The 16,312-nt window shown below is 40.2% G+C and overlaps 1 protein-coding gene across 1 annotated transcript in view; it reads right to left on the bottom strand.

The window, feature by feature from the left end:
* The window catches only part of DEPTOR (DEP domain containing MTOR interacting protein), a 77,444-nt gene that overhangs the window by 43,547 nt on the left and 17,585 nt on the right, over nt 1-16,312 (bottom strand). The window contains exons 3-4 of the mRNA XM_063327462.1: nt 5,666-5,844; nt 3,538-3,661 (exon numbers count right to left, since the gene is read on the bottom strand). Of these exons, the coding sequence (XP_063183532.1) occupies nt 3,538-3,661; nt 5,666-5,844 (303 nt within the window). The remainder of the gene's footprint in view (nt 1-3,537; nt 3,662-5,665; nt 5,845-16,312) is intronic.

Genomic DNA, 16,312 nt, shown 5'->3' with positions numbered 1-16,312 from the left:
GCCTTTCATTACCCAGGACTGGAAACTGCCTCTATCTCTTCCATTTTATCCTTGTTTCAAAAAAACATGAGGCTATTCATGCCAAAACATATTCTTTGCGAAAAAATGGTGTTATCCCTTAAATACATTAAGGGAATGTATTTAGCCAAATGCTGGGATTCAAACCCTTTTCAAAAGGAAATTTTAGCCTTGTTTTATCTAAATAACTGCACCAGAGGATAAATTAACCACTGATGAGTTAAAACGAAAGCGATTCAAAGAATGCAGTCTCAAAATTATCTGAATGATTTCCTGAAATTACAACCAGAAATCTGCACTTCTTTCACTGTGAAATCTGGTTGAAAAATCTCGGTTGAAGTCAACGCCATGAGATGACTTATAGCTCCTAAACCCGACTGCACCAGAAACAACAATCCTGTGTGCCTGACTGAAACCTACTGAGAACTGCAAACATAAAAATAAGATGCCTGCACAACTTGATTTATTTTTTTTAAAGCTGTGACAGGTCTGTGCTGGTTTTATTTAAGATATGCAGGGAGGGTCTTAATGAACAGGAAACATGTTTATCTCATTTGATCTATCTGGTCAGTCCTGTAGAGTATGAAAACTGATATAATCTTTGGACCTAATAAACTATTTAACAATTTTCAGACAAGGCTGTAGGAAAACCAGTAGGTTTCGCCTCTAGTTATAAACTTGAACATCAGAGCATTTTCACAGAAAGGATTACCAAAATTTGCAATGATATGCAGGGAATCTGAGCTGATTTATGGTTTTCAGTGCAGACGAAGGGAGAATACAGGCAGAGACTGATTTTAAACCTTCTCATGGCACAAGTACAGCCACCAAAACGTCCACAGTAGGTGAAGGAGGTAATGCCGCAAGAGAGGAGAATCCAGGGTACAAGAAGCTTTGTGGTCACACAGAAGGGAGACAGGCGAGAGCTCCTCACCGTGGGCACAGACCTAATGTTCCCGTGTCCCAGGGGAGAGCACAGGGCGTTTACCCAAAACAGCAGTCTGAGTTCAGAGAACCTGCCTAACGCGTCCATTCCTCTGCCCATGCAACAACCCGCTGATCCTCCTGAAGTATTTTGCTCATTTTGCCCATTGAGGGTACAAACCTGCATGGACTGGTGTTGGATAACACATCTGCAATTTTTGGCCAGCACAAACTATGCTGGCTTCTGAATGTAACGGTACTCCAGCCCTAATGCAGTGGGTGGAGCAGAGCAGGAAATAGTATTATAATGTCTATCTTAAACTAGCAAAGCCTAGTGAAGATCAGCAACATCTACAAAATTAGACACAGATTTTTAAAATATGTTGGATTCAGATAGATTTCCTTTGGCATAGCTGCATTTCTCTTGAAATTAGGCCTACAGGCATTTTGATAAACAAGTTGAATACACTGGTAAGTGATTTCGCATCTGTGCATGAATACTTTTCTCCAGTTGTTGCCATTTAATAAGTATTTGAATTGCACTGAATTAATATTTTCTGTCTTAACCCTATAAGCAAACTGATACAACAGATATATTATACATACACACGTTTCACTGCACAACTCTTTCTGTAGTAGACTGACTTTCAGTATTAGATTTTGAGTTTAAAATGCATCCAATGAAACTGTGGAGCTGTTGCTAACAAGCACACATGGACAAGCGACCTAACAAAATCTGAGTGCTCTGCGTGCTGGATTTGCTGCAATAAACAAAGTGAAGCCCAGATAGCCCAGGTATGCATTCTTATCTCCCATGAATATAAAATATTTCCGATGATCCATGGAGAATTTTGACTAGCTTTGACTGTCACAGACTGGTTTTGAAATGCCATGTATTTTTAACCTGTACTATATTAACCATTCAGGGCTGGTTTTAAAAGTTTCTGAACCCTTTAGATACGTTGCCTAGGAGCAACCACCTCGTGAGGATGCAGTTATATTTAGACATAGGTGCTGCTTTTGGAATTAACTCCTTTTCCAAGATGGGGACAATCTATACTGTTATGAACATTTTTCTGCTAATACAGCATTGGACAAACTGGGCACTAGACACTGGTTTGGAGACAGTTCTTCACTCAGAAATGGGGATGGAAGCAGATGCTGGCAGAAGAGAGTTCTTCTGATCACGGCTCCTCTCATGCAGAGGACTGTTATCAGCCTCACCAACAAAAAATGATTTTGCTCACAGAAGAACAGAAATAGAAATACAGAAATCAAATAGAAAAAAAAGGTTTGCTGCTGTAGACACACTGATTAGCTTTCCATAACATGGGCCAGGCTTGCAGGCACTGTGTGTTACAGAGTCTAAAGGAGCAAATGCTGCGCTTAGTAAAGCGCAGGAGATTTTGGAGATGAGTGATTTAATTCATCTGTCCCAGTGCATCCAATGAAGGATTTTTTTCCAGTGGTGTATTTTCTTATGTCTTATACAATTATTATTTTTCACTTTAAACAGTCACAATCACTGAGTCTCAGGGAATTTTATATGATGGACGCAACAAAAGGAGAGGTGTTTACAGTTATTGGTTTATATTTCAGTTTTATTGCTCTTTCACCAAATTGACCTTCAGAGCCTTCTAACCTTGAAAGCAATATTCAAAACAAGCTTTTAAACTTGGGATTGTCCTGAGTACTTTATTCTAATAGGGAAACAAAATTACTCCAGACAGAAGACACAGCATCTCTCCCGGCTGCTGCATGTTTCTGCTCTAACCAAGCAGGAGAGTGGGTGGGATTCAGTCTGGAGCAATACTTCAAGCTTTTTGGTAAATAACATATCACAACTTTTGCATTAGTTTTTAGCATATGCCAACATGCATTTTATTCACTCTTGCTTGAAAGTACCGTGTCACAATCTCTACATCCTGAATAAAAATGTCATTAATTATAGATTGGGAAGTATGGTTAAGCTGCCTAGTTATTTGACGGAAGTAATCCAGTGGGATATTCAGTATCTCAGCATAATCATCTGTTTCAAATCTTAATTAGATGTTCTTGGCTGGGATTTTTTTTTAAACTACATTTAATATAACCTTTCTGATGTAGAAGCTTTGCAGACTGGAACACTGAAGATTAATTTCACCTATTATTTAAAACCGTACCTCCTGGTGAAGATACGGAGTCTCAATAGACATGTAGCCACTTGTTCAGTACATGTCGAGGTACTAAAGGTTTGGGACTTGTGATTACAATTTTACATGAGAAATCATCCATTAGTAATTATTTTTACAGAATAGGGCTTAAATTCAAGTTCAAGGGCTTAAATTTACACTGGGTTCTCATATAGGATGTATTTACAACCCAGAGAATAAGAAAAAGCAATTTCATTTTAAACAAAATGCTACAACTGAACGTGGTAGAAAAGAGAAAGGGAAACGGGAGAGAGAGAAGACTTACCAACTAAAGTCAGGGGAGTACCCAGGCCCATTCCTGCATGATTTGAAAGACTCTGACTATTCAAAAATAGATTAACAAGGATCATTTGCCTCATGTGGTACTATTAGCAACATGTTATGGCTACTGAATGCAACATACTTTTCATACAGTCTTTGTCCTCTCATGAAGACCTTCACCTCATTGTCCAGTGGAAACGTCCCGTCATCTTTTCTGAAGCGGTAAAACAGTTTGACATCCTTGAATTCCTTATGCTCATCACAGACTGAAAGGTAGAAGAATAAAAAAAAAATCATAGGGATGTTAAGGAGTTGAGGATCCATTTAGCAGGTATCACTGCTGAACTTCAAAGCAAGAACATATGGAGCCTAACCCCCTGTATTTCTGAGCATACAACTTTATTCAATTCTAATAACTGATGAAAGGCTGGAGAAAACTTTTAGACCGGTAACCAAATTTCTAGGTGAGGGGGATAGGTGTTTATCAGTTTTGTGAGTATTACTGCAAACATAAAGAGCAAAAAAGCATCCATCTGCTACATACCAGGAAAACCTTCTGATGAAAAGAGTCTGTTAGCCTGTTTGTTTAAAAGGCCAGCACTGTACAACACCCAATAATTTAAAGATTGGCAAACTTATTAAAGATACTTTTATCAATTGAACGATGCTGTAGGAAACTTGAGACAGCCAAAATCAAAGCCTTCTGCCCTCTTAAATTTGTCTCGATGGCTCTGCCGTGCCAGGTAGCAAACGACAGGTACAACAGAAGCACAATGCAAAATGCTAAATAAGGTTTATAAGAGAGCAGCTGACGATAAGCTCCTGTAAACGCAGAACAGAGCTCCAGCAAGGACATAAATAAATGAGAAAGATATCCCAACCAAGCTGCTCCTAGCAGAGCTGTCAGCCACATACACAGGCTCACCTTCTGCACCACCGGAGCAGGAACTGGTACCCCTTTCACTTGACACAGGAGTTGAAAGGATGCTCTGAGCATCCTGCAGAACCTGAATTTGCCCTAGCTCACTTCGCAAATAAATTTACTAAATTTGAGTGCCAGACATGAATTTTTTTAAGAAACACCTGCTCTATGTGTAACATATACACACATGTATATAAAATTTGTATGGAAGTTACAGCATGCAATTGGATCCTGAGGTAGAAAACATCTGAAGGTTGTTAAAGCTTTAAATGAGCATCCAGCAATAAAACATCTATTGCTCAATTAAATTAAGTCACTCAGGCATCCACGCAGCTCTTCACTGACATTTTCTCAATAGAGGATTAAGTAGTCAGATTTGACTACTCTATAATTACTTTATTCTTTAACTATCTACCGTGAATCCCAGTTTCCATAACAACCCAGAATTTTAATTTAATAGCCAAGCAGAAGCTGTAGAAGTGGCACTCATTCAATATGTGCATTTCTTACTCTAATTAAGGTGTTGTTAATGTATTGCAGATAGCAGCAGTATTGCTGCACATACAGTGACCCCTGCATAAAGTCAACATTCGTCTGTTTGCAGCTGCTCTGTTTTCTCTTAAGAAAGAAACAAATGGTACATTTTGCCTTTTTGAAATGGGTAATACTATACGCTTGAAATCAAGGCTTTGGATCTTCTTTGTTTGTGTGCTTCCTAGACTTTTTATGCAACAAAAGGCAACTAAATGCTACCACTGAATTGGAAGTCTCCTTTTCAACAGTGTAAATTGTTATTCAAGAAGCCGAAAGGAACAGATCTCCAGTAGACAACAAGTTTAGGAGAAAATTCATCAGGGCACAGTCGGACCACTAACTTTCTTGCAGCTGTACCAGCACTAATGTTTGTGCAGCTGGTGTGAGGGACAGGGCCAGAGAACTAATCCACATGAGAAAAATGACCTTTTTTTGCTGGCTGATTTTTCAGATGGGTTTTTCAGCTGGAAAACTGCTCTGGGGAGCCGGGAGGTGAGGGCAGCGGGGCGAGAGGGGACAGGATCCAGCTGGGGCTGCTCTGGAGGTAGGGAAGCAGCAGCACAGTCTCCAGTGCCTTCCCCACCTGTACTGACATGGAGAATGTCACTCCACACCTCTTCAGCCTTTCCGTGTCCCTCGGGACACAGGGGACCTTGCGGAGCAGCACAGTACAAGGGAGATGCTCCCTTTTGGGCTGGGAAAGGATCATACCTGTCCTATCCTTGGTTGCCGACCAGGAGTGGGATTTCCCTTTGTTTCACAACAGTTAATAAAATTTAGCTTAGAACTTTTTAGCAGGTGATATTGCATTTACCGTGGTGGATAATGCTGTGATCCAGTAATTTCTGCACCAGTTTAATTGCCGTCTCTCTGTCGGAGGCCTCTTTATGGTCAATCAGCCAGTCGATCAGCTCTTTGGCAACGAAGCAGTTCGGGTATGTCTTAAGGTGGTGACGCCGATCTTTAATGACCTTCTCTTCATGCAGTCGGAGCCTGGGGGTCAAATCACTGTATGAATATCATGCGTGAAGAACCTTTGTAGCTAGCAAGACTGGGACAAGAGTGGAGCAGAGGCCCCCAAGCCCTGCTCACAGGATGGGCTTTGCAGGTGTTGGATGGAAGAGGAAGAGACTTGGTCTAGATGATCTCCAGAGGTCCATTCCAACCCCTACAATTCTGTAATTCTGTGATACTGTGATCACACGTCCAGGGCTGGCGTCTGACCACCAGGAACCACTTCCTTCAACTTTAAACCCCATACTTGGAAAAACTTGTTTTCTGCCCAGTGGAAAAGATTAAAAAATGAAGAACAGCACAGCATACTAACCCCATTAAAATACTTCCTGCAGGTCAATTAAACTGTCAATAATTTGGAATTCATTTTCTCACATTACCACTAATACGTTCCATGTTACTCTTATTTTGTGGTATCACTGATGTAGATATTTTTTTTTTTAATCTCATTCTTTTTTTTTTATCTGTAGTTTCTTCCTTGGTTGGGTAACTGCATTTTGCCTCCAGCTGTGCAACAAGCACAGCGTTTATAATCTAAAATTCCAACACAACGTTATCTAGCATAAAAAAGTTGCCTCCTACTCTAAATAAAGGGATACTGATTTCTTGCTCAGGAAATTATTGGTAAATAGTATCTATCTGCAAAATCTCCCCCATTGTTTGAAAGCAAGTTGGTTGGCCAGTTTTGAGACACTTGTGTCAGAATGCAGGATCCTGATTAGAGTATTACCTTGTTAGTTAAGGTTCTGCGTCTTTATTTTTCATCATTTTTTTCCAAATAAACAAAATGAGTAACATCAATAAATGAATGGATAGAGGTTTTCAAAAGTTTTTTAAAGTTTTCTGCTTTCTCGTTTCCATTTGAAGAAACAATTTTAATAATTCTGTTTTTATATAATAAATGGGGGTTTAATAATTCTTGTTTTTTACAGTCTACACAACATTTCTGAAGAAAGCATAGAAACTACAACGCTGTCCTGCTATCACAAACAGAAATATTGCCATTCATTTCCAAGTGGCCAGGATCCTACCTTGGAAGAACTCTCACTGACTTCAAAGAAGTTCTGAGTAATGCTGTAATAATAATTGTAGGGGTACAACCATCTCTATTTCCTAGAGAAGGAGGCAGCACAAAAGGGTGTTAACATGAGCCTCAAGAAGCACAGAACAGGAGCCCAGCCATACGACCTATTTTCCTTTCAATGTGATTCCAGTATGAAACAATTATTTCTCTTTGTAATCAAAGAAGGAGGAAATATTTGCTGAAATCAATGAAGAAAATATTACTAGGGCTTTAGGCAAGGATTACGTAGGCTTCTACCTCAAAATAGTACCAAAGCCATGATTTTGTTTTGCAGCATTTAGCCTTGAACTACACTGGAATGCCCAACTGTGATATGAATTCAAACCCAGCTTTGCAAACATCATGAAAAAATGAAGACTTTTATAATAAAAATACTGATAAATCAGATTAGTATTCTGGAAAGAAGTGCTAGTAAATATCCCATGCATTGTGAAATTCTCTGAGCTAAAATACCTTTTCTTAAAGCATATTTTCCAGATGTGCTCTAACAGCTGTTGCCATACTTAGAAAGAAAAGCCTACACAGTTTTAATTATAGAACATGCAATTATCAGCATGTCTGACTGAGCTTTAAATCTAAAATATATTCCAGGTTCTGTTACCGTTCATCCAGTCTTATGTTGCACAATAATCTGTACAAAACTAGGGAAAGAGCATATAATACATATGCAGACGGCTCCGTCCACCTTTCAGTCATTGGTATAGGTCTAAATGGATGGAGTTCATGTGATACAAGAGGGAAACCTCCTTCTACGAATTTCTTTGTCCAAACACCATGTAGGGGTGTGCCAGAAGGGGTCTGGTATTCCACACACCAGGCAGTAGCCCAGAGCCCCAGAACTGAGTATTTATGTCTTAAATTCTGACTGAAGGCTTTCCTGCACTTGGTGGCCTTATAAATATTTCAATTTCTCTGTCACGTCAAAAGACATGGGTTCCCACTACAACCTTTTTCCTCACTCGGAGCACTTATAGGATCCCACTATATACCTTTTTGCCTATATTCATAAAACTCATGGAAATCTCATTATCTTCATTATCTCCACCCACTTGCTGAAGTGGATCCAAATTTGCAAAGAGGTTATGAAATCATTAAGTCAAACAGCATGACCAGATAAGCCTCATGAAACCTGAAAAACCACATTTACCCACAATGTCCAAATGTAAGTGGGAACTTGTTCTGTAGTCTATAGCAATTGTATCCACACTGAATTATGTCCAGGCTAATTTATTTGGAATAAAGATCAGAAAGGGAATTCAGATTTTCTCCCTGGTGGTGCATGCTGTTCTCTCTGTCATGGCTCCCTCACCTCTACAAACCTGCTAAAAATCAAACTGTGTGGAGAAGAAGTAGCTCAATAAATTGAAATTGTACCTAGTGTAAACTACAAGTATAAATGCCTCAGGTAAAGTTATTGAGCATATATTGCAGTATGCAAATCAAAAGTTTAGGCAGGAATTCTAAAAATGTGTCCTTGATGAGAAATATTTGCCAGGAGCCAAATCAAATGGGATAAAAAGGGAAAAATGCAGTGGTGAATGCAATTATACACTGGAACCAACGCTCAAGTGAAGTGGTAAATTCTTTATCCCTTGGCATTGGGAAACAGGCTTCTTACCGAAAGGCCTTGATGTTTTGCCTTTAAGTAATGTTAATCACTTTTTGTCAGCTAGTCCCCATGATGACTGGAAAAGACCTAACTTAACAGCAGTCACATTTCTTTCACTAGAAGAAGTTTTTCTCGGGAGCTGCTTAGGAGAATTAGCTCACTGACAAACCCCGATGAGTTTGAGGGGAGAAAGGGGAGAAGAGAGAGGGCGAAAAACAAGGGTGATGGGGGAACACCTTGATTCAACAAGCCTTTGAGAAGTTGTCCCTTTTTCTACAATTAATAGCTTAACACCAGGAAACAATCTTGTGTATACCAGTACATCATCCATATGTAATTCCATATATGATTCAAGATTACCTGCCAGATTTTGCACTTGGGGCCACAGTCTCCCCTACCTACAGAAAACAATATGAGAACTAAAGCATTTAAGCAATTGTCTGTGAACTGTAACAGGCATATTCAACCCTTTAATATTCACAAATTGATATCCATGGCTCTTACTCATGCTTACAACAAATCCAGACAGTCTGTATTTGCAAGCATGCGTGCCAGAACACTTTTCTTGGGGGCTTGTCTAAACAGGAGTTGCTCCTAATTAACAACATGTAGGGACTCTTACTCCAAATAGAAGTTCCTTCCTCCTGTGTAGCATGGAACGGACTGACCCGGAACACCCTGCTCCTGCTTTGCAGTAAACGTGTTCAGAGTTAATCAGGAACAATGTTATTTGTCAAGGGGCCATTACGCATTTTCTTTGCCAATTGTCAGAAAAGTCACGATAATAGAAAAATCAAAATCTTCGCCTAGAAATCAAGAAGCAGGCACTAACTTGGGAAGAAATTGCTCTCACAGCTACATGAAACTTGCATTTTGTTTTCCACCAGGGAAATTAAGCATTTTGAAGTTTCTTGCATCTTTTTCTGAACCAATGGGCAAGGATTTTGCAAAGGCAGTGCCTGCACAAGAGTCCAGCTTTCCTTTTAAACCCCGGAAAAGCCCAGGCCACTGTCTGAAGACAGTAATGATGTCACTAACTGGACAACGGTCCAAATATCTCACCCAGCTATTTCCCTCTGTTAAGTCTAGTAGTTTGTGCTTGGCTAACACAGATCTTGCAGAGCACCATCCAGTCCTGATCTCTATGCATGAAAAGACAGAAAGCCTCCTGCTCGTCTTTCTTAGTAATTTTCTGAATAATTCATCTACCATTTCCTAGTACATCCTATATCATCCCTATGTTTAGCCTAGCAAGGCTCAGTAAAAATGTGCAGGGAACAGGTTGGCTCCTGATGCTCGATAGACAACATGGTATGAGGACTTTCATATTGTCCTCCACTCATTCTACCATTTTTAACCTTCCTGAAGCAATCATACATACCCATACATCATAAAAACATAGAATAGTTTAGGTTGGAAGGGACCTTTAAAGGTCATCTAATCCAATACCCCGGCAATGAGCAGGGACATCTTAAGCCTGATGGGGCTGCTCAGAGCCCCGTCCAACCTGACCTTGAATGTTTCCAGGGATGGGGCATCTACGACCTCTCTGGGCAACCTGTGCCAGTGCCTCCCCATTTCTTCCTCATATCTGGTCTAAATCTACCCTTTTTTAGTTTAAAACCATTACCCCTTGTCCTATTGCAACAGGCGCTGCTAAAAAGTCTTTCTCCGTCTTTCTTATAAGCCCCCTTTATGTGCTGGAAGGCCAAAACAAGGTCTCCCTGGAGTCTTCTCTTCTCCAGGCTGAACAACCCCAGCTCTCAGCCTGTCCATAATATTTGTATGATATGATACATTTATATATTAGGTATCATGATATATATCATATATCATATATATTATATATATCATCTATATCACAGAATACATCGTTATAGAACAACTTTTTTTTTAATGGAAGACCAAAATGCCAGTGAAGAGATCATTTAAAATGGATATTCTTAGCAGAATTCACTAATTACTGAACAATACACACTGATGTTGTAATTAGTCACAGCACAAAGCACGTCCTGCCCCAGGGTGCTCAACCGCCACTGATGAGTTCCAGCATGCTCACGGGTTACTGCTGCGTTACACCTCTCTTTAGCGTATACCCTCCGTTTCAGTGACTATGCCAGCTTGAGCACTGCCCGTCAGCAGGCATTGAACTACTTCAGTTTTATCACCATAAGGTAAACTGTGAACAAAACTGTATTTGATCCCTTGAAAATTAATAGTGATATGCAGAGGAGAAAAGCACTGCAGGTGGCTTCCGCCATCTTCAAATTCATTCACCAGTTTCATATATTTAGAACTTCTGTCAGAGAAGGATTTACTTATTCCCAAGTAACACAAGTCACGACGTCCTTTGTGACAATAATATATGGGCAGAAAAAAATATCTTGCCAAAGATAAGGACAATTTATGGTGGCTAAAGAGTATGGGTTTTCCACACCTCTTCTCAAGGGACATCAGAGATGGTCCGCTAGCAGGTAGAATTGCCCCTTTCTGTTGGAAACAGAACAGGTTTGTATCCTCCCAGAAGTCACAAAGTTTAGCTGTTTTCTTAACATAAGTGTATGACCTATCTACAGGTAGATACTTACAAAGAGATGCCATTTTTCAAAGTGTCTCAGCGACACTTTCCCACTGAAAGTGAAAACTCACAGCTCAGCTGCAGACCCAATTCATTACAAAATAAGTGACCATATGGCAGCATTTGTTTACATATACACACCCAGAAAAATCCAGAACTACATGAAATATTCTTTACACTAAAATTTTGCCTTTGCACTGTCAGCAGAAAAAAAAAAAATAGGTCAGTGACAGTATAAACTTTGTACAGAGAGGCGGTTGTGAAGGTACTCTGCAAATGCGATGTGTATTGCTGGGACAAGCATTTCCAGCTGGGCTTGCCAAGTCTCAGCTGAAGTGTCAGCGGTTTGCTGCTGCCTGTTCCTCTTTCTATTTATGCTTCAGCTCTGCAATCACTCAGTTCTGTTACTTGATATTCACAGGAGCTAAAATACCCTTTAAAACATGGGGTCATACTGGAAATAGGATGAAGATATTTCTGTGTTGGTAGCTGTAGCAAAGAAGGAATTCTACCATCTGAAACAGGGTTAGAGAGGGTGTCTTCAAAGCAGCTCCTGATATCGGTTCTAATCACTGTGTTTATCTCCACTTTTTTGCCCGCAGCCATGTTGCCAACGTGAGGAGATGCCAGAACACAGAGCCAGATAGAGAGATTTCAGATAAACCATCTCTTGGCACACTGCAGAGGAAAGCCCAAAGCTTCCAAAGAAGTGTCGGTCCACCAGTGCTCCTGTGGCTTTAGATAAAACATTGGGGCTGCGTCTTTTATGAAGTCCTTTTTTATAAATTCAGAAGGTAATAAGGTCACTGAGGGTGCACCCGCGTGTGCACAGAGACATCCCCAATCCTCATAACACCTTACTAACACCAGCGGGGGTCAAAGCAAGCTCTGGGGAACAGACCCAGGCACGGTGCAGGGTCTAGGAAGAAATCCAAATGATGTCTCTTCGAGATACTCTTTCAGTTCACAAAGTCAGGCCAGAAGTTCAGACCCACAGCCTCCCTTGTGAGTACTCCAGACTGCAGAGGAAATTAGATCTGTGTGTTTGTATTGATCTGTCATAAAACTAGAGACCACTTGCAAAACCAACGTTTAGATTTTTAAACCGCAAAGGTGCATAATTTGAGCCTGTGTCTGGTCTTCGTTTAAAGCAACACGGCAGACCATTGTTGATCTTGTAAAAGAGTGAATGCAAATAGGATCTTTAGGTGACTTTTATATCAAGTTTTGGAATGTTTATGTTGGCATTTCTCTAGGGATTGACCCCATAAGGAAAGGAATGTGCTCAGTGAACTGCTGACTCCCCTCCACTTTTCTCTTTAGGCTGTGATATACCCACGCGTGAGGGTAGTCTATCCATATCACCAAATCAGAACAATATTTGTTCACCTCTTTTTCAGGAAGCAGGAAAACTCGGTATCTTGTAAGGTTACAGCTCTAATGACGCTTTCTCCTTATGTCCTCAGGAAGCTGTGAATCTCCCTGCCCGCCAAGCCATTTCACTTTCATTTCACTTTTCACCAAAATGTGTACGAACATGAATAATATTTCCAACTGCCTGCGCACTTGAACCTTGAGAGCTTCTGTCTCACTGGAAAGCAAAAAACTGAGTTTTACAAAGATGAAAACACAAAATGCAGCCAAGTTATTACTTCACCTGCCCCTAGTCAAAAAGAAAGTGGAAGTCTGTGTGTCTTGCTCCAGCTGCTTGGTTTCTGGGCTGAAGCTGCCAGAATTCACAGTTCTTCTCCTCTATAAGGAAGTCAAATATAATTGTGCTCCTCATTCATGTGCAGGTGAGCTAGGATGCACACATGGGACAAATGCGTGCAGGTCAAGATCTATGTGATACTACTATGTGGATCCCCAAAAGAACCGATGCATTTTTTGCTGAAGAACAAGCCATCTTTGCTTATGTCCATCATCCAGGTTTTAGTCACATGATTTTTCTGTGTCTCCATTGCAAGGATATTCTTAGGCTTACTAAATCAATAAATACCGTGAGGACTAATTTTCTCGGGGATGTCTTCCCAAATCTAAGCTGAAGACTTCTACCATAAACCACCAAAATTTCAAAGCGCAGACCAGAAACCATAGGACAACTGTTGTTATAGACATCCCTTGACTGGATTAACACAGTACCCAAAAGCTCACCGACTCTCATGGGCTTACGTGGAAAATCACTCTCAATAAAGGAAGTATTTTATAGATAGAAAGCTGCAGTGTAGGTCTCATGGGAGGCCAGTGAAAATCAATGAAATTTGTGTCAGGGAACATACACCTGTTATCTCAGTAATATAGTTGGGAGAGGTGAATGTTCCTTTGAAATACTACACGGGGCAAATATGGGTCAAACAGCCCAAGCCCTACTGCTACAGCTATTCCCACCCATCCATCTCCTGCAGCATATGGGGAAGAGCAGATCCATAACCCCAAGAAAGCACCGCAGTACTGAACAGGTTTGCACTGCAAACAGCAAAAGGTGTTGTTATCTGCTGGAGGTAACCCAAGAAATTCACGGGAGAATTGAAATTAGCCATGTGCCTTATCTCAAGTGCAGTTGTGATATTTATCCCACCCTGTCAATGAGTGACAACTAGCTTTCCTGAGATGTTTTATGGCTTTGGGTAACCCCTGATCTCAAAGTCCTTCCAGGCATGGCGGCTCTCAGCCTGAGGACCTGCAGGAGCTCTTCGCCACGATAACGCTCCTCAGAGGGGCACCAACTGTTTGCTCTCCTTTCAGTGGTCCTTGGCAACCCTGCTGAAAGCAAGCAGAAGATTTTCTGCCTTCATCATTAAAAATATGTCATACTGCGGTAACATATCAATTGCTTTTCGCAATTGTTTTCCATCTCTACACAAAACTCTTAACCAATTACTGTGCTGTGTAATCATGAGCGTCATTAAGCATAAATAGCCAGTACCTGACAGGTAATAAAATGACTAATAAAATACTTAGCACTATGTACTATTGTTACCAAACAGAATTTTATATTGAGGCTATGATTCAAGACTTTTTCATCACTTCCAACAAATATGTAGGTTCATCTTAAAATGAATGTAGATGCAGTACTCCTTCAACATACAGTGTGTTGTATTAAAACCCTCACACTTTGTTTATCTCCTCCTCTTGTAAATTAATAGCTTCCTTTTTTTATGTTTAGTATAAATGCATTAGTGGGCTTTATTTTTATTTCGAAGGAAGCTGTGAAAGCAGCAAGTTAAAAATGCTGACTAGAAAAGGCACTCTGTATTGAATTTCTTTAAATAAAAAAACTGATTAACATATTTTGGCATCGATTCATGCCTTTTTTTACCTCCTATGTCTAGCAATACCACAATATGCAGGATATTATTCTGACAGAAGACGTGATTCAAGGGAGTTCTTTCCACTATCTTGCAGAAGTCTATTGAAATCCAGTGACTGACCACTAAACTGTAAAATAAAATTAGAACTGATGCAAATTTTTAAACACCAAAAGTAATGATCCGTTTGACTGGATCACCTAGAGGTGATTAAATTGTTAGGGGATGACGTTCATGGTGTAAAAATAGAAATGGAGGAACAGGTGAGACTATAAAATGCAGGGTCGTGCAATAGCAACAAAACGCTCTGCTGAAAATTGAGAACTTGGAGGCTGAAAGCAACAGAGAGTAAGAAATAGCTGAATAAGCAGTAGCTAAACTTTCACTGGCTACAGGCTATCAACGGGCTGAGACCATACAAAAACCAAAGGCAATCTTAGGTTGTACTAACAGAGGTGCTTCCACAAACTATGGGAAATCCAGTTGTTTGTGTCATTGTATATGATAGTACATCATCTAAATATTGTGTATCGTTCATGCCATCCTCATTCAAGAACAATAAGCTCAAAGGGATGCAATGAAGCAGCACTATGCTGGTATGAGAAATGATGAACCAGTCCCATGAGCAGAGAGAAAAAGATACTGGCTTGGGGGTCTAGCCTTATCTAAACAAAAAGTGAGAGGAATAGGATTGTCTATAATCTTTCACTTGAGTTAAAAGCAGAGTGTAAGAAAAGCTATTTAAGCGATGCTGAGGGATCCTAACGTAAAAATTAGACAAAGTTTTGGAGTGAAATTTTCTAATTGTTACTTGAGGCAAGAACTTAAATAACTTTTAGAGAACTGTAATAAATATACCAAAGGATTATGTGTCATAATAGTCTGCAGAAGACCTTCCCCTCCTGTGTTTTATAACTACATGACTTACACTGATTTCTACAAACAACCTTGGAAACACTACAGGGCAGAGGAATACCAGAGGCCGGCCTTTGAATGCACTTTACCAGGACCTGTAGCCTTTTTAAAGTCCTGTTTTATGTCAGCAAAAAAAAAAAAAAAAAAAAAAATTCAAGTGATGCCTATTATTAAGATATTTGTTGTTTATATTAAGGTTTTCAGTAAAACTGAGTATGCAGAGACATACAGACATTCTTCATGTGCTTGCCAAAGCACAGGAGCTGTAAGTACAATGAGAGACGTCCGTATTTGTGAGCATGCTTCCTTGTTTTCGCAACAGAGTATTACTTGTTTTTCATTTTTACTGTTCAAGCATACAACAGTCCTAACGGGGCTGACAGGAAGGATAAGAATTTAACTGGCCTGTCCTTATCGTACAGTCAACACCAAACTAGTGGCATGTTTTCCCCCAACGTCTGAGGGAAATCCTATGACCTTTGCAATGTACAACTGTGTCAAAAAATGGCTGAGGAAACCCATCAGTTGGCTAGCAGCATGCAGAGAGGCCAAGGGTCTGGTCTGCTTCCTCGCTAAATCAAAGCGCAGAAGCCATAAGGAGCAGCAATGGCAGAGGATCCCTTTGCCAGCTCCATGGCCCAACTCCGCATTTTACCCTTGGGTGAAGTCTCTACATGTCTGTGCTCGGTTGGCTTTCCATGCGCAACACCCACTCATCCCGCTGAAACCCAAATCACCAGGTTTGCAGGAACCTCCAGCCCCTCATCTCAGATCTTGTGAAGCTACCGCAAAGAACCTGACTATACAGTCATAGACACCCTGGTCTTTTCAAGCCTGGAATTTGTCTAATTTTATACAGTGGCACATGACTTAGAAAAAAAAATTCTTGAAATAATATAGAGTATGTAATTATTAAAGAAAATAAATCAAAATAGGACGGAAGCCTAAATAGA

The sequence above is a fragment of the Chroicocephalus ridibundus genome, chromosome 2 (assembly GCF_963924245.1).
Source record: "Chroicocephalus ridibundus chromosome 2, bChrRid1.1, whole genome shotgun sequence".
Lineage (NCBI taxonomy): Eukaryota > Metazoa > Chordata > Aves > Charadriiformes > Laridae > Chroicocephalus > Chroicocephalus ridibundus.
This window is presented reverse-complemented; position numbering and strand designations above follow the sequence as displayed.